Here is a 19,317-nt window from a genome sequence, read left to right on the forward strand (position 1 = left end):
GCTTTAATAAAGATTTGTTTTTATTTTGATGAAGCGATTTGGCTTTTATAGATATGTATGATTTCCACTCTTAGCTCTTTAGCACTGGCTCTGTTTATACCAAAAAGAAAAGCTCATTAGGATTATAAATAGAAGATGAATTTGAGCTTGTGTCTTCAGCGAAGACTGTGATGTGCCTGTTGCCTTGCCAGAGCGCGTTGGTAATCTGCTCTCTGAATGCTGATCAACAAGTTCCTGTAATGAACAGGGTGTCTCTAGGATGTACCAGAGATCTATGCAAGCCACACTTATTTTAGAACGAGGATCTTTTCATTATGTGTGTAGCTTGACTCCTCTAATGTAGGCGTAGAGCACGATCCAGATAATGGGGACTGCCGCTGTCATTTTACGGTATGCTTCCGGTTCTCAGAAATCATTTGGAAAGCCATTTTTGGCATTCTCAGTTGCTGAATACCCTCCTAATTGAGAGAGTCTTTTCCCCAAAATGAAGTATATAATTGCAGTTCTTGGTCAGTTTCCAGGTTTGATCTTCATGACTGGTGTTTTGTTCTTTTACAAATTAAATCCGTATTTTGCCTTGCTCCTTGTTTCTCTTCTGTACTGAAATAACCTGTGACATTTGGAAGTTAAATTGTTTGCTCTCACAGTTTACATCTTTAGACCATTTGACGAGATGGTGAAATGCTTTTAATGAGCCCGGCCACCTTTTCAGGTTATGATAACATGTTCTCATTGTATGTGAAGCTGACATTTCCTCAAACGGATTATGTGTTAAGCATACAGAGTCTTGGGAAGAGAAAAAAGAGCATTCCGTAATCTGGGCATTAAAAAAAACTCCCAACTCCAGGGCCAACACCCGCACGTCTGTTCTAGTGGCCAAGCTCTCTCAGGAGCGGAATACTTAGGGACATGCCGGCCTGACCCCGTTTTGCTCAGGGGGATGCCTGTATTCTCTGGTGATACTCCAGCCAGGGTCTCCGCCGGGCTGCAGATCCATCTGTAAAGGATCTAGAAGTTCTCGTACTTTCTGAAGTTGTTGGGAAACGTCTGTAAGGTCTCCTGTTTCTCACAACGATATCGTATCTCCTACCGCGATACTCTTACAGACCTGATCATGTGCTGCCGAGGAGGATTCTGGTAACTTTGAAAAATATAACAGCTTAATTTTAGGTGGAAAATGACTGTGTTTATAACTTGAGGAAAAAAGTTCGTTTTTTTTTAAATTCACTGTATGAGTAAGAAATTGTAAATTTTCTTTGAATACTTTTGGTTTCTGTATTGTGGCCTTGACTCTGGATTTTCCCTCTACTTTCTCTATGGCAAAGAAGAAACCTCTCCAAACCTCCTTTTCACACATCACTAGGGATGGCCAGTTCCTTTTGCATGTTTAAGAACGGCAGTTCTGGGGCAGCCCGGGTGGCTCAGTGGTTAAGCATCTACCTTCAGCCCAGGGTGTGATCCTGGAGTCCCGGGATCGAGTGCCACGTCGGGCTCCCTGCAGGAGCCTGCTTCTCCCTCTGCCCTCCCCCCTCTCTTTCTGTGTGTGTATCTCTTGTGGATTAATAAAATCTAAAGAAAAAAAAAAAAAGAATGGCAGTTCTGAAGCCAGCAGGGCTCAACGTCGTTTTCTTCTCCTACTGGAACTGAGTCTGTAAGGAAGGAGTGGTGTGGTTAAAGGGTAAGTGTTTTCCCATTTGAAAATCCCAGCTATATTTCTTTTTAAGAGATTACTTATTTTTAATGAGTTTCTATGATGTATTTTATGGATTTATTCTCTTTTTTTGGTGGGAAAAATGAGTTTTAAAGAGCATAATCTGTTTATTGTCACACTGTGAGGAATTTGCATTTGAGACCTACACTCTTAGAGTTTGGATACTTCCAACTGCCTTCCTCATCCAGGATTTGTTTTTTCATTCGTGGAACAGAGATTTATACTGAGTGTCTACTGCGTACTGAGCACTGTGCTGGCTCCTGGGGACACAGGAGTGGAAAGACACAACAAAGGGCCTTTCTTCCTGGAGCCTCCATTCTGGCTAGGACAGAAAGGCACTCACTAAGTGGGACGGTGTAGATGAGCGAATGGTCACAGGAGGCTCGCCTGAAGAGATGACGTAGGAGTGGAGGCCTGGAAGTTGAGTGAAGAAGTGTCCCGGGTAGCAGTGAGGCATGTTCAAAGGCCCTGAGGCAGTCAGGAGCGAGAAGCAGACTCGCCTCACTGAAGTGTGCAGGGGTGACACGTGGCCACACACAGGCAAGAAGGGTCTCGTAAGCCACATGATGACGAAGCGTGGGTTTTATTCTCAGAGTGGTGGGAAGCACTGCAGGACCTCAGAGACGGGTGTCGCATACCTTAAGAAGTTCTCGTCTGCCTTGTGGAGAATGCAGCTGGAGTTTGAGTGGGTGGTAAGCGCAGGAGGTCAAGGCAGAAACTCACTGGAAGTGTGGTCCCACGGGAGGAAGGAGACGTGAGCGGATGTGGGATACACTTCGGAGGTGCGATTGACAATGTGGAGTTGCTGGGGTTTTAAAAATTATGGTTCTTCTTTATTTTTGGCGACTGAGTAGCTCAGTTGTTTTTAATTGGTGAGGTTGACTTCTTTCTTCCTCTGCATTTGTTGGTTGGCTCTGTGTGTGTGTGTGTGTGTGTGATGGGCATACTTGTGATCTGTGTTTAAAGTCTTTTCTTTAACTGATTTAAGAGTTCTTTGTACTTGCCCTCTGTGACAGATGAAAAACGTTTTGCCCGGTGTCCTGACTTACGAAGTATTTGAGCTGGTGTTTTTATGGTTGTTTGCCTACTGCTGTGGTTCATACACCCACGTCCTGTTTGGGTTCGTGTTAGAGACTTCATAAATGCACGTGAACTTGAGGGAACACTTTACATATGACCCGTGTGAATTTACTTCTCTGTAACACAGCACGGTAATGTATGTTTGAAGCTTTTTGCGAGTCAAGAATGTCTTTCATCAGAGAGAAAACTGGTGGTTGTGGGTGGGGGAGGGATGGATGAAATGGGTGAGGGGGGTGGGAGGTGCAGACCTCTAGTTACGGAGCGAACCCGTCATGGGCAGGGAAGGCTCAGCATAGGGCGTGGGGTCTCTAGTACTGTAATTGTGCCACGTGGTGCCACGTGGGAGCCACACTTGTGAGCGCAGCATAATGTGTAGAGATGTCGAACTGCTGTGTCCCACCCCTGAAACTTGTGTCACCTTGTGTGTCAGCTGTACCCAGAAGTGTTTTTTTGAAAAGAATGTATTTCACCACATATGAACAACAGCCTTAACGGTGCTTGTTCAGGGCTTCTATTTTTTTTCATCATGCCTTTTGCTTGCTAATTTTACAACGTAGGTTGATGTTACGCAATATTTTTACAGTTCAACTGTCATCACTGATTTGGGTTCATCATTTGCAAGGCTCTGATTTTGTTGCATTGAGTTAAAGTAGCCAGAGAATAAAGCTTATTAAATTGTTGTGTGAAGCAAGAATCCATGTTGAAGTGGTTGCCTTGTTTAGGTGAGATCGCAGGGTAGCTCTGATTTGTGGAGTGTGATTCCCCAGAACCAGCCCTGGCCAGGTCACTGATTGTGGGGTCACTAGATGCACCTGAGAATCCAACAGATAAGGTGGAAGGAGTATCATCCTGGGGTTGTGAACTCAGAGAGGTCCTGGTTCTTGCAATTACGAGGCCTCCTTGTATTGCTTGGGCGCAGGATCTCTGTTGGAGGATGTCTCCCACAGCCTTTCTGGCTCATTCCAGGCTCAGGGCAGTGCATTGGTGGGCTCCGTGCTGCCCCTGGTGGCACTCTCCCTTGGCCCGAAGCCAGAGCTGCAGCCCCTTGCCAGCAGAGTCTGTTCCAGTGCCTGCTATTAGTGGGTAAGGATCACCCCTTCTGTGCAGCCGCACTTGGTCCCGTGGACCTCCGGTCAATTGAAGAAGCAGCACAGCTTGGTGGGTAGCGAAATGTATAGAGAAGTTAAATCACTGTGTTGTAAGCCTCAAACTACAGTAACATTGTATGTCAACTCTACTCAAATGAAAACATTTTTAATTTAAAAAATAAAAAGCTCAGTGAAGGTGGGCCCTGGAAGTTTGAGAAATTATCAGGTAGTTAGAATCAAGAAGTCATGGCCAGTGGTGCATAGAGAGACGTTCATGAATGATGGATAGATGGATACTCATTTCCTAAGAGTTGGTGTAACTGCTGTTTGGGGGGGTAAGGGGGTTACTTCAAGCAGCATTTTTGAGTGTGGAGATACAGGAGACCCACACTTGCTTTCTCGGGATCCTTGATTCTGTTTCCCTCCAGGAGACCAGGAGAAGGGGTCCAGGGCAGGAGGCAGGCGGGGGATCGCGGGCAGCGCCCTCGCAGCAAGGGCTGTCCAGGGGATACACATGTAAGCGCCATCAATTTCGAATTTACCTCTTTGGATGTCTCTGGTCTGAAAATAGTTTGCACTCATCTGGCTGTCCACAGAAGTATTAGAAATTTATTTTGGGAGAGAGACTTGAACTTGATTTCTCCTATCTGAGCCTGTGAGTTGTTGCTAATTTTGGAACATGGTGTTACTCCCCAGGGTCATGTTCCCTAAATTAGCTTTCCTTTTACCTCAGTGAGTTACATTTATTTCTGTAAGTATAAGTTTAGAAGAGATGGCGTAGACTTTTTCTCACTGAAATGAAAGAGTTTTGAGTTACGTGGTATTGTGGTATTTCTGATCCTCAGGGGACTGTAAAAAAAAACCCACTTCCCCATAGATAAGATTTTTTTATTTTAGATTAATCAGGAAACTGTGTTCTGTCCTTTCAGCCTGCTGTCAGTCTGCTACCAACTCTGCTACCACTTCAACACCGTACTATAAAGTAGCTGCCTGCGTCATCCTACTGCGTCCTATTGTGTGTGGTGATTTGCCGCCCCCCCGCCCCCCTGATCTTCCCAAGCCGATAGATGGTTAAAAATGGCCATACTTCTGAGCAGAATTATCAGCACACATCTAAATGAGAGTTTCTAACTACTTCTGGGTGACAGAAGCATTCTGGGAGAGAAGCATTTTAGAAACTGAAATCTTAAACCTCTAGCACGTTTTGATGGTTGTGTGAGACAAGGGGGAAATAGACTGGAAATCTGAATTTAGGAAATCTTGGGAAGATGGAGACTGACTCCAAAATGCATGTAAATCTCATGGTACTTTTATTCTGGGTGTTTCTATAGTACTGCCCAGTGCAGCGGTGTGACCCCACTGTCTGGGAGGGAGAGCATCTCTTTCCTTGAAGCCATCTCAGGTTCTCTGGCTGTGGCCCTGTGAATTAGACTGACAAAAGGCAGATTCCGGAGAGAAATGCAAAGGACTTCATTAAGGAGCCTGGCGTGTAGGCAGGGAGCACTTAGGGAGGAGGAACCCCAAGGAGGAAGGAAGGGGAAGAGCTTGGGTGAATACCGCCTCCTAACAGAAACAGTACATTTTCGCAGTGGAGGCAAGACAAAGGCTGAGAGACGTTTTGCTTATCTAGGGCAGCAACGCGAGCCAGCGAATCACTACACGGGAAAGGGAGTGCAGGCTGAGTCTCACTCCTCTCCCTGGACTCCCTTCGGCGGTTCCTGGTGGAGGGGTGGGGGCGACCCTTACACATTTGGGTCCAGCTTTAGGGCAGCTGGGGGGGGGCGGGGCAGAGAGCAGTTCTTGTCTCTGCTTCCTCTCCATCGATCGTCTTCACCTGAAAATAAACCTTCCGCCAAGGCGGCCTGTCTTGGGGTTCGTGTCCTGTGGTCCTTCATTCCAAGGACTTGGTCTTTGGTCCTCGAGCTTGAAGTCTGCAGTGGCTCCTATGGCTGGGGATGGAAATGCCAGTAAGGGAGGGGGAGGCTGGGGATGTGGACTGGAAGCAGGTGCCGGTGGGGAGAGATGGAGGGAAACACGACCAGGGGGTGACAAGCCGAGGGCACAGCATCCTTCCAGATCTTGCTTCTTTTTTTCCTTTAAAACAATTTTTTTTAATTTTTTTTTTTAATTTAAGTAGGCTCGGCATCAGCGCAGAGCCCAGCGTGGGGCTTGAACTCACGACCCTGAGATCAAGACCTGAGCTCAGATCAGATTGAGTCAGATGCTCAACTGACTGAGCCCCCCAGGCACCGCCGCTGAGATAATTAATACACAAATAATAATAGCAGGAACTTGTATTTTCAGCCATGTTTCTTGGACACTTGACTAACGCTTCCATCTGGCATTCGTAGCCCAAGGTCTGAGAGATCTGCTTTCTCCTGCGCCCTCAGGAGCTCCTACTACTCACACGTGGAACTCCCTAGATTGCGTGTTTAATGTTTCCACCTTTTCTTTCTGTTTTCCATCTTTGTTTTTTTTTTTAATGATTTTTTTTCCAATTTCATATATAGTGAGGTTTTCACATTTACCATGAATTCACAAAGAGCTTTCTCTTTAAAATTCTCTGAATGCCTTTTTGTGCGTGTGCCATTTTGTTCATAGCATCTGGGGATGTGAATACTAGTTTTTCTTACCATTGTGCTTCCCTACTTGGTCTGTGTCTTCCACGTTCTATTTTGTTTTGATCTCCAGCTTTCAGATTTATTAGAGCATTTCTTCAAACGTCTGTTAATTTTTATTTATGCATTCATATTTTATTTTTATTTTTTTATATATTTTAAGTTAAATTCGACTTGCCAGCATATAGTATAACACCCAGTGCTCATTGTAAGCATTCGTATTTTAGAGGAAGCACTAAAAATGCTGTCCGGAAGTACTTTTCATGAATCTTGTTTCTGTGGATTTCGATACAAGACAATCCATGTTTCTTCTCTCATAAAATGTCTGGTGTTGAGGAAACATGTACCTGTTCACCTGCCTGGAAGTTTTCATCCTGGCAGCCAGTATTGTGGGGTCCAGGGAGATAAAGGGTTGGGGCAGGTCTGACTTAGCATCTGTTGGCATCTGTTTTATTTAGTCTCTGTTTTAGTGCAAGGCTCCTACTTGCTATCTCTCTCTCTCCTTCCCCCTTATTTTTTTTTTTAAGATTTGCTTATTTTAGAGAGCAGTCGGGGGGGGGGCAGAGAAAGAGAACCTCCAAGCAGACTCCACTCTCATCGTGGAGCCGGACGCAGGGCTCGATTCCAGGACCCCGAGACCATGACCTGCGCTGAAATCAAGAGCCAGCTGGCCGCTCACCTGACAGCACGCCCCGGGTCCAGGGCCCCTGACACCCCTGCTTCTACCTGTGTTGGTGTCACCCGCCCTGGCGGCTGTTCATCTCCCCCATCCACAGAAGACAGGTGCAGGTTCTCGCAGGCAGAGAGATGGCGGCTATGCCATGTGGGGAGAAGCTGGAGGGAACTTCTTCTTCTTCCTTTTTTTTTTTTTGTAAGATTTTATTTATTTATTCGAGAAACAAATAGAAAGAGAGGCAGAGACACAGGCAGAGGGAGAAGCAGGCTCCATGCAGGGAGCCCAATGTGGGACTCGATCCTGGGACTCCAGGATCATGCCCCTGGGCCGAAGGCAGGCACTAAACCACTGAGCCACCCAGGGATTCCCTTGGCTTCATCTTTTGATTGGCTGCATGTCCGTTCCATGTCCCCCACCTTCCCTAGAGCAAAACTCCGCCGGGGCCTGGATGACTTGGGCTTGGGGGTTTGGAAAAACCTGTCTGTTGCCTTTAAACACACACACCTTCTCCATCGGCCCATTTCTCATCCCCTCACGAGCCCTGCTGAATGCTTGTTCTCTCCCCTTTCCTCCCGGGGCCTCAGCCAGTCACAGGCCCGGGCTTTTCCTGCACCTTCTTCAAACACACCTGTCTTTTTTTTGAGTGTGTCTTATTCTTTCATTAATGTTTCAACTTCCCTTTGCCTCTTTTGTAAAACACCCCCCTCCCCCGCCCCAGCGTCTCCCAACCTGCTTGACTTTTTCAAGTTCATGGTCTGGCAAACTTCCTGTTTGTCGCACCTGGCAGGGGTCTCCCTCGTGGTGGATTATTTCCTCATGTGATTTATGATTTTCAGTACTTGTTCATCTTAGCTGACATTACTTTTTCCTTGGGAATACTGTGAACTCTTGCTGGTTGAAAGGTCTCTAAGGGGCTGTTTTGTATTTATTTCTCTTTTGTGTTTGCATTGATTTCTTGGCTTGAGACCCACACCACACAAGTCATGTGAGTTTGGAGTTTGCATTGTTGTGTGCTGATTTCACGGGCCCAACTTTTCCAGTCTTAGAGGGATTCTTTTTTAACTCAAGGGTCTTGGTTCCTGTTGCCTGCCTGATCTGGCCTCAGGCCACGTCCTTTGCCCTTGGATCTTAAAACCCCAGCCCCTGGCTGCTAGGATCCAAGGCTGACCTCCCTCTGGGCTCAGTGTATTGGCTTGTGTCTTTCCCACTCAGGCTTTGAGATGCCTCCTTTTTTCGTGCATGGGAAGTCCCCTTTCTGTATTTCAAAGCCCATATGGTATTAAAATTCCAGCAGTTATATTTATGTAGGTTTTTAGATGCTTGATATACAAAGGAGGTACACATCACTGGGTCCATCGCTTTGCATTGTTTTTTATTCATGTGTTCAACAAACATCTATTACATATGTACTGTTTGTTAGGCTCAAAAGATTCAAAGGCAGATGAACCTAGGCTTCCTGAAGGTGGTAATCCTACAAGGATGAAAATTGGGGGGGGGGGGTGATGTGAAGGGCCCTCTGGGCAGAAGACACAATATGGGAGGTACACAGTGAATGTGAAGGGAAGTCCTACCCACTTGGGTATGAGTATAGCTCAGGTCCACTGTTTGCAGGGAAAGGCCATAAAGTAAGGGAATACTGGAGGCAGAAACTAAACCAGAAGCCGATGGGGGGCCTTTCCCAGCTCCTGGGGGCAGGTGAGATCACCGCTGCATACCCGGGCTGGACGCGAGAGCCCGTGGAACTTGCACACACTGATCATACCCCAACATTGCCAAGTGCTGCTGCAGTGAGTCTGTGTTCAAAGACCACGGAGTAACCAGATGAATATTAAAATAGTCCTGCTGGTTTCAGACGTTGGCAGCTATTAATCAGTTGAGTGGAAATAGATCATCTTCAGAGTTTCGGTAATTGGGTTCTAAGAATGAAACCCCCGGGGAAAGCCCTGGTGACAGCTGTCACGGTCAGTCTGCGCGGTCTTCCTTACTGTAACGGCAGCAGGGCAGAGTTTCCAAACGGTCTTTTACATTTGGCCGTAGATACCTGGGTGAGCGGGCATCAGAAACCCAGGAGAGGGTAGAATAGTGTAGTTGTGGTGGTTTGTTGTTGTCTTCTCTCTGGCAAGACGGGAAGTATCTGGACTGGAATCTCTTGGTGCGCTGGGGTTGAGATTTCAGCCTTATCCTTGTGGATGATTTGGCTCCTCTCCTGGCCCGTTTTTCAGACATGTGGGAAATAGGAAGGACTCGGGGGCTAGTTACACACGGGAGGCAAAGGTTTCAATACGTGGGGAATCCGCAAGCCCACTTGTTATTTGGAAAGAAAGCTAACAGGACGTGTCTGTGCTCTACGGTGCGGCCTCTGTGTTTAAAAACATAGAATATGCTCGAAGGGAAAACAACCCTTCTCTAAACACAAGCAATATGTGTTTACTAGAGAAATTAGAACGCTGAAAAAAAGTGAGCAGAAAGTTAGTTTACAATTTCATTGCCCAAAGGACAGAAGTTGATACGTGCCTTCCAGCCTTCTTTCTAGTGAATAGTTGTGACACAGTGTGTTTACAGAAATGGTATTGTCTTTTGTAACCTGTTTGGCAAAAGTGTAGCTATGTCTCACTACAGCTCTACAAATCTAGTCCGGTCCTAGAGGGGGAGGCTTGTGTTCTGTGGTATGATGCCGTATTTAATTTTCCCTATTGTTTGTCTTTCAGGTGGTCTTTTAAATTTTTGCTGTAATAAATGATTCTTTGAATTTTCTAGTTACTAAATGTTTATATTCCATCCCAGGATGACTCATATTGGAAGCTCAGGGTGTGGGAAATGGAATTAGCGAGTCTCGCTGGTGGTGTAGGACTCTGCTTGAAATGGATTGGCACAGTTTTGTGTTCGATACCACCCGAGCAGGACCAGAACCATGATACCTGTTTCAGTCGGCATGGCTGGTTTCTTGTCGTTATGTCCTGTGTGCTACTTTTGTCAGCCAAGACTCCTCTCTTTCCCTTTGGAACATTGGGGTCTACCAAATTGGAATGGGACATTTTGCAGGGGCCGCATAAAGGGAGGCTGTCGGTTTGTTAAGTTCTAGGGCAACTGCTGAGAGAGAATACACTCCAGACACTGTGCAACCTAGGTCTCGGCGGTGGGGGGCGAGAAGGTGCCACCGCCTGAGGCTCTCCTAGAGGCCTGCATGGATCCCTAGCCCTGCCCTCCTCCTGTCTCAGCAAAATCAGCCAGCGTAGACCTCGTTCTAAGGGACGATTTTGTTTGCCAGTCAGTCTGACTCTGGATTTGTGAACACTGCGTGTCAGAGCAATGTGAAATAAAAGGACCATGGAAAGGTTCAGGTATCAAAGCTACGTACAGTTTCTTCCACTGTAGATCGATGTTAATATGCAGGTCCTTCAGCTGAAACTGTGCAGTTGTTCCAGCCATTCTTTTCTCTTCAGATAAATACAGTTTTGTGAACTGTGCCTATTTAGGTTAACTCTTTGTGTGTTAAGTTGCAAAAAAAACAAGACAACAACAACAAAAAACTATAACTAATTAGATTGGAGGGAAGAATTCAAGTGTATTCTCCACATTGGGCTGCAGAAGAATCGAGTACCTGTCTCCTGAGTGTTGCAGCGGGCTGCCTTCCCTAGAAGGTCCATTAGGTTACTGCGGCTTTTTATGGAAAGTTCTGGGATGTAAAGACCTTCATCTAGACTTGCAGTGTTTACAAAGAGGCAGTTCGTGTGTTTCAAAACAACAATGTTGATTTCTTATTCGTGTCACTCTTTAACAAGGCACCACAGGTAGTTTCCGGTTAAAGGTCTGAACTCCTACACATTCATCAAATTCTGATCTTGCGCTAAGTTGATGATTTGAGCTAGAAGACCAGAATCTCCACGTTACTTCTGCTTTTGTTTCTAATTTGGTGCAAGATGCAGAAAGTTCAGCTCACAGAATGCTTCTAAGACTAATTTTGCCCGGACTATTTTCTCCTCTCATTCGCCACTGTCAGCATGTAGAAACATCTGGATGTGCCTTAAAAAAATAGTCAAGACTCGATTCTTAATTTCATGGCATATATTTTAAAAGGTTGACGAAGGATGGAACTGGAGGGTATTATGCTGAGTGAAATAAGTCAATCGGAGAAGGACAAACATTATATGGTCTCATTCATTTGGGGAATATAAAAAATAGTGAAAGGAAAAAAAGGGGAAAGGAGAGAAAATGAGTGAAAATATCAGTGAGGGTGACAGAACATGAGAGACACCTAACTCTGAGAAATGAACAAGGGGTAGTGGAAGGGAGGTGGGTGGGGAAGTGGGGATGACGGGGTGATGGGCACTGAGGGGGGCACTTGGCGGGATGAGCACTGGGTGATATGCTATATATTGGCAAATTAAACTCCAATAAAAAAATAAATTAAAAAGAATAAAAATAAATAAACAAAAGTAGGTTCACATGACAAGAATAAAATAAAATAAAAGTTCCACAAATCTTCAAAGAATAAATTACATTCAGTATACTAATTTCTTATATTTTTATGTATCACTCTCTGTTATCCAAAGCACTGTCGGTTGTGCATAAATTCCCTAAATTAATGCAGTAAGCAAATGGAATAAATTGTTCCATTATGGGAGACTGAGGCAGTAGGATTAGAATAAGGTCCAGAGCAATTAGTAGAACTCAGATTTTCTGAGCAATTGCTCCATAGTTGTGCTATGCATTCTGTGGTGTTTTACTTCTTGAAAACTTGTGTTCATTGTTAAATTGTATGGTATTTTTTTTGTTAACACAACAATGCTTATTTCTAGACAATGCCAGACGATAAGATAATATAGTATGTGCTTTTCAAGTAGGGATAAACGCATATTCATAAATGATTTAGTTATTTTGTTTGGTTAATGTTTTGTTTTCATTACCAGGATAATTCCTTTAACTTATATTTCTGGTTCTAGAGAGCTGGCTTTGATAATCAACCATAAATAGTTTATAGTGTGTTGTGGCATATTATCTGATGGCTTTTATAATCTTAAAGCTTAAAATATCTGTACTAATAATTGGACCCAAATTGTTTTAGCAGATTTATTTTTCACTTAGTTGGGGTCTGATAGAAAACCCTGCTGGGTTTGGAATCTATAATGAGTATGTGATGTCATTTCTGCCCTTAATCCTACAGGACTCTAAATTTTTTTTTTTTAAGACTCTTAGACTCCCCCTCACCTATGTTCACATCTGTGAGTTTGTTGGGTATTTGCAGCGGGCGGCCCTGGAAAGCACGCTGGGTTTGTCTCCCTCCAGGACAGCTCTGCTACATAGGAGAGTTTAGGTGCTTCACAACCTCACTGGACTTCACTTTACTTACATCCGAAACTTGGGGATGAACAAGCGAGCCCTCCAGCCCCTCTTCCAGTGCTCATAATTGGGTATTGGGGAGTGTAAAGATTTTATTCTCTTACGGATTCTGAGTTCTGAGGACCAAGTCCGAGTACTTGAGCTCTGCGGTATTTATTAACATTCTCCCAGTAAGGGATTGAGGGTGGCTTTTCTGGATGAGGGTGGGGGTGGTAGTAGAAATGCTGCAGTATATTCCATTCCTTTCTATTGTAGAGGGAGAGTGTGAGGCCAGGAGGAAGTCACCCTCCCACTACCCCTCCCAGGGCTGGGCCCTAGGGTCCTGCCTTTGAGCAGTGGCCTTTGAGGTGCTGAGCAGCTGCCAGGCAATTACTTCCAGAGAAATGGCCTTTTCCCCTTTTACATGATTTTGGAATCGTCTGCACGAAAATAGCATCTAGGCCTTTATATTCAAGCTTCAAAGCTTGCTTGAAAAACAAAGGTTTATTTTCTCATGAAATTTGGAAGGCTGTTTGAACTCGTGTGTCGGAATGATTGGGCTTTTAAAAGTGCCATTTGGAAGGGGCAGCTTCAGTCCATATTCAGGAGATGTCACCGTGGGCCCGGGTGGGGGTCAAGAGGAAACAGGAATAACAAGAACAAGACCTACTTCTTGGAGTCGTTAATAGCTTTCATTCCTTTTCCCTGATCAGATCCTTGGGGCAGGAGCAGCCCATGGGAAGGGGCGTGGGGTTAAAGCCCTCTGCCAGGAAGGGGGGTGGCCGGGTTGGGTGTCCGTTGCAGGCTCCTCGACCCCACGGCTGGCGTGCTCTGCGGCCCCGGGCACTCACATCAATTATAGTACACGGTCGCCGACCCCGGTGGTGTCAGGATTCAGGGAGGGGACAGGACTGGGAAGGACCCAAGGACTGAGGGCAAATTGGGAATTTGTTGGAGAGCGCTGGATGGAGAAGGCCAACCTGGGGAGAAGCACTGGGATGGTTTAAGGAGCGAATCATTTCATTGGCCTTGTTATCAGAGGAGGCCACTGACTGACCTCCCTGTCTCTTTGGAGTCCCTCCAGCTGTCAGAGGCTGCCCGATGGGCTCATTCTGTAGGGCTGTGTTCCTTCCTCCACGTGGGAGTCTGGCCCCATCTCATCTCCATTAGCTGTTTTTCTGTTGTAAAAGTGATTAAGTCTTCAGAGGGGAGTATCTGACAGTTTGCTCATCAGAGAGGAGTGAAATGACACGTTGGCATCGGTCTGGTTTCTGTGGTTTTGAGGGGTAGCCCCTCCTGGCAGACTTCCACATCGGGCAGGGGGAAGTGAGGAGCCCACGGGAGGAGCCCTTTCGTGCCCTTGGGCCCGGACATTCCACCAGGAGTTTTCTCTGGAGTTCTCCTAGCCACTGCAAGATGGGCAGGTTTCCTTGCCGGTCCTGTCCCTCTGCTGAGGACTATTTGGGGCAAGGCCTGGGCTGTGACACCAGGAGATCGATCACCTTTCTTGCAGGACCATTGGGCGGGACTTCCACTCAGCTTGTGTCTTCTTGTCCCTGGGCGGTACTAGTGACGACCCAGGCTTCTCTGTAGGGCTTTTCAGTTGGCCAGTGGCCCACTTGGGTTTCATATTCTCTCTGAAGACCATCTACCTTATTATCTTCCTCAACTCCAAATTATTTTGAAGCAGTTTTCAATGTCAGTAGCATTTCCGGTAGGATTTTTCTTTTGAAGCGTCTCATGTTGACAGATGTCAGGGACATTTCCTGAGATGTGAGTACATGTAGAGGGAGCACCTCTGAGCCCTTGCGTTGTGGATGCTCAAGACAGTAGCTTATCCGCAGTTGCTCAGGGTCTCCTGGGCGGGTGCAGACGGACACGTAACACAAGGCAGTGGAACAGAAGAAAACACCCAACCTTTGGTCAAGGCTTGGAATATCTTGAGCTTCACGGCCATTTCATTGATTGATATTTGGATGGGGAAATGGGGAGTGGACATTCATCCACCCTCATTCTGGTGTCTGATTTGGGGTTCTGTGGAGCTGAGTTTGGGCTTTGAAATTGAAGACCTGGGTCTTGTTTGTGTCGTTAGCTCCCAGTTGAGCTCCATCGGGAGTTGACAGGAGTCACTGGGGAGGAGAAGTGGTGGCCAGGAGGACAGACTCCTGTGAAGTCCATTTGAGAAATCCTGCTAACCAGTTTTGTCACTGGAGGATTTTCTGGGGCTTCTAACATGCTAATACGTGCTGCTATCTCTAGGAGAGGTTATAGTTTACGGTTCCTAGACAATTTGGATTTTTCTTTTTTTAAGCACTGAGCATTTTATCAGTTTATTTTTCTATAAGGCACACTTGGAAACACGACCATCACTGGTTTCTAGCCACTAAGCCTACAAATCTGTGCAGGTTTTTTTATAGTTAGCACAGCATTCATCTTTCAAGGAAAAAAAAAAAGTTAGCCCACTCTTAGGGTGTTTTCATCGTGAGATAAAATAGTAACTATTGGATAGGGTAGAAAACTTGAGAAAGAACAAAGGATATGGATCAGCAGACTCCTTTTGGTGCTAGATTTATATACGGTTTTTAGAGTACCGACAGCAGCCCCACACGGAGGATACTGACTGTTGCTGCCTTTCCAGATGAGAAGGCAGAGGCTTGCCCAGCGGGTTACCCACGGGAGATGCTGAGTCAGATTAGGGTCTTCTGCTGACGGCCTACTCGACTCAGCACAATGATTGGTACAGACCCAGGTCTTTGTTCCTGACTCTTCTTGTTGTTTTAAATTATAAGGGATTGTTAGAAAAGTAATACGTGCTTAGTAGAGAAAAACAGGTGGGAGAGAAGTAGAGAAAAAGGGAATCGGTATTTTTGCACGTGAGACTGTAAGTCGTCGGACCAGACGGTCTCAAACTCAGCCTTTCTGTGACTATCCCATGTATCTGAATGCCGTGTGGTCCGTCCACCTGAAAGCCTTTCTCCACCGGGACCAGGGCAGGTGGGGCACACTTGCCACAGTCTCAGGCTGTCTCAGGCCGCAGGTAAGCACGGAGGGAATTGCGGCCCCACAGCACCCTGGCACCCTTCGCCAGGAAGTGCCTTGGTCCGGCTGTGCGGCAGGCCCCTTTGCGATGACCCACTGACCCGTTCTGGGTGTGTCGCCTCCTGCCCGCTCAGGTCACGAGCCGGCCGGGGGGTGGGGGACAGGCTGGGGCGCCGCACCCTGCAGGGACTGCCACGGAGCCCCCTCCTGACTGTGTGTCTTGCCTCTGCAGAAGGAAGACGGCAGGGGCGCCATGAGGTGAGTGCCCGGAGCCACCCCGCGCCCCTGCCACGCACGTCCCCCTGGCATGAGGCCAGCCAGCATGGGTGCGCCGCCGCGGGACCGCTGACCCCCGCCCGCGAGGACCATGAAGGAGGTGGAGTACTGGTCCCCCAAGAAGGTGGCAGACTGGCTGCTGGAGCACGCCATGCCCGAGTACTGTGAGCCCCTGGAGCACTTCACGGGCCGGGACCTGATCGGCCTGACCCGGGAGGACTTCGCGCGGCCGCCCCTGTGCCGCGTGTCGGCCGACAGCGGGCAGCGGCTCCTGGACCTGATCGAGACACTGAAGGTGGAGCAGCACATGGAGGCGCACAAGAACGGCCATGCCAACGGGCACCTGGGTGCAGGGGCGGCCGGCCCCGGCCCCACGGGCGGCTTCGGCCTGCAGGCCAAGCCCAATGGGGTGCCCAACGGCTACAGGAAGGAGATGATCAAGATCCCCATGCCCGAGCCCGAGCGCTCCCAGTACCCCATGGAGTGGGGCAAGACGTGCCTGGCCTTCCTGTACGCGCTGTCCTGCTTCGTCCTCACCACGGTGATGATCTCGGTGGTCCACGAGCGAGTGCCTCCCAAGGAGGTGCAGCCCCCGCTGCCGGACACGTTCTTTGACCATTTTAACCGGGTGCAGTGGGCCTTTTCTATCTGTGAAATTAATGGCATGATCCTCGTAGGACTCTGGTTAATTCAGTGGCTGCTCTTAAAATACAAGTAAGTAAAGCGGGAGCGCTGGGACTGGGGGCAGTGGGCAGGAGGTCTTCCTGGCGGACGCGGACACCTGAGACACACTGTTTGGAGGTGAGCGTGATCAAGCAGCAGGGATCGAAGCCCACTAGCTCCTTTTTAAAATTTCATTGTTAATTTTTTAAACTGCTTGCCCCGGGAAGCTCACCAAAGCCCCGGCAGCTGTAGGGAAATACTGGTGTTCATTGGCTGTTTTGCACAAGGTTCATAGAGTGATGAATGGGCTTATTGAGACAGTGTTGTTCTGTTTTCACGAGGAAGGAAACTGCCAGAGAGCATGGGCTGTGGAGTCTCAGATAAACTCCCCAAACTCGGGGTCTTTGGCCCACCAGATAAACTGCTGAGGGTGGGCCTGTGCGCCATCCCACAGGCGGTCAGACAGTGGGCCCCTCAGCAGTCGGTATGTGAAGACGTTCCACGCACACACAGCGCAGAGCAGCGATCCCAGAGTGCTGTGGGTGCTCGGGACGTGGGTGAGCCTGCTGGGCTGTCCACCCTCTGGAACGTGTGGTGCTTGAAGTACCATGTGGCAGTTCCACATGGGTTTCTCGGGATTCTATGTGGATGCCTCCTGTTAGGGTAACAGGGAGCCAAGGTGGCTTTCCCGCCCCAGCTCTGCACCCAGTACAGACCCCTCGGGCGGGCCCTCCTCGTCGGAGTCTGCATTTCCTGTTCGTGGACATGGTTAGGGCTTCCACATGTGGGAGCTGGCAGTGGTCTCAGGGAAGCGCACTGTGTCCAGTGGACCGTGGTTCACGACCCACAGTACGGTTGAATGTCAAGGAAATCATAGGAAAACAAAACACAGACGGAGAGCCTGCTAAACTGTATCCGCGGACCGACAGGTCTTCTTCCTGCTGTGTTTTCACCTTGCAGTGAGGTCTCCCCCGTGGGACGGAGTGCAGCGCCCGGGTGCTGGCACGCACCGTCCCACCCTTTTATGAAGGAGCCGTTTAGGTGGGCGTGTTCACCGTGGGGTTGGTCTGTCCCACAGCAGGCTGAGTCTGAAGCAGAAACCGCAGCCTGGGCTGCGTGTGATCTGACGGGAGACTTCGTGGTGGTTTGCTTGCTGAGTTTTAACAGACTTACTGGGTAGACTCTTGAAATGGGAGATGCTCAGAATTTACTAATTACTTTCAGCTGCCAGATTTCATATCTGCCTTTGACTTTCAAGCCATCCCCCCCCCCCCCCCCCAAAATCCCATTAGAAAAAAATGCCAGCACCGTTTGCTTTACAAAGGCCAGGTCAATTCAAGTGATGTTTCCTGAGTTTTTCCTGATTTCTGTTGTTTTGTGTGTTACGAATTTGTTTTCCGATTTTTCATAAAAATTCACACATAAGCAGTATACTGCCCCAGAGGAAGACCTCGTGTATCAATCACACGATGTACACGTTCAGATGTTTCACAGAACTGTGACTTTTATTCATTTTATTTTTTTTTAGAACTGTGACATTTAAATAATTTAAATTTTAAATTGTTCTAAGAAGTGTCCTCACCACAGGACTTACTTCTTTAGGTATATTACTATTTATGTTTCTCTTAGCTGGGCCTTCTCAAACCGTTTCTCTTCAGGCTTTGTGATGTCAGGTTTTACTGGTACTGTGGTCATTTGTGTTTTGGAATTAAGCTCCTGCAGTGAGCGGTGAATCTGCTGATCACACCTGGGGCAGACCTAAGCCGGTGCCGGGGTGCAGGGCCGCCCGGGTCCCCGCCCCCGCCGTGCTCCACTGTGCTGGGTGCTGAGGCCGAACCTCCGAGTCTCTGGAGCTCATTTTTCTCAACATGTAAAATAAGGACCTCCTAGTCTGGAGGATTTCTCTACTGTATAAAATGCCGCAGAGCATTCTGTGCAGGATATGCCCCCTGAGGATTCTTGGAAGTCTTCTCTGAGGTCCCCTGCTGGCAGGGTGGGGGCGTGGGAAGGGGCGGCCAGCTGTTGCATGAGAATCTGACCCCTGGCCTTCTCCTGGGTGCGTCCCTGGCCTCCCGCCCTGGCCTCTGGAGGCCCCTCTTCAGCGTGTGCAGCTCCACTGACGTGTAATGAACTCACTCCCCTTCCCTGGGCCTCGTAGGGACTAAAATGTTGCGTAGAGTCAGAGAGAGACCCCCCCTCCAGGTGTTTGCTCTCGAGATATGGCAGTTCTGTTAGGGAAGTGGATCCTTCTAGCTACGAAACGTTCTGGGTTCAAGCTGTTCTGGGTGAACAGTGCTGATGGCTGGCTCTGCCCGTGCCTGTCCCTCCCGATACTGGGCCCCGGTCCCCAGCCTCCACTGGGAGCTTTACTGCTCAGGAGCCCCGTTCATACAGCTCCTCAGAGTGAAGCCTGCTGGCCCCTAATTCCCAAGAGCCATTCTACTCGGACCTTAAGAGTCTCAGATCTCTTAAAGCAATCAGCCCATCCGTTCTTGCTTCTGTGTCTTCCACTTTTTGTTTTTTAAGATTTTATCTATTTATTGGACAGAGACAGATGGAGAGGGAGAGAAAGCACACAAGTAGGCAGAGCAGAGGGCAGAGGGCGAGGGAGAAGCAGATGCCCCATGGAGCAGGGAGCCCCATCCGGGACTCGATTCCGGGCCCCCGGGGTCACGACCTGAGCCCAAGGCAGATGCTTCACTGATGGAGCCCCCCAGAATCAAACTGTAGAGGATGATTTATTAATTGAGAAATGAGATCACCAAAGTGTGGGCAACATGCCCCAACAGCAGGCCCTTCATCCAGTTGGAGGAGGTGGTAGGAAAGCTTGACGCTGAATTTGAGATG

The 19,317-nt window shown here is 47.9% G+C and overlaps 1 protein-coding gene across 15 annotated transcripts in view; it reads left to right on the top strand.

The window, feature by feature from the left end:
* SGMS1 (sphingomyelin synthase 1) overlaps positions 1–19,317 on the top strand; it is a 249,541-nt gene that overhangs the window by 198,797 nt on the left and 31,427 nt on the right. For all 15 annotated transcript variants that reach the window (XM_055322696.1, XM_055322698.1, XM_055322695.1 and 12 more), the window contains one exon: positions 15,764–16,521. In XM_055322696.1, coding sequence (XP_055178671.1) covers positions 15,899–16,521 — 623 coding nt within the window. In that variant the 5' untranslated portion in view covers positions 15,764–15,898. The remainder of the gene's footprint in view (positions 1–15,763; positions 16,522–19,317) is intronic.

Source organism: Nyctereutes procyonoides, unplaced genomic scaffold, assembly GCF_905146905.1.
Source record: "Nyctereutes procyonoides isolate TBG_1078 unplaced genomic scaffold, NYPRO_anot_genome, whole genome shotgun sequence".
NCBI lineage: Eukaryota > Metazoa > Chordata > Mammalia > Carnivora > Canidae > Nyctereutes > Nyctereutes procyonoides.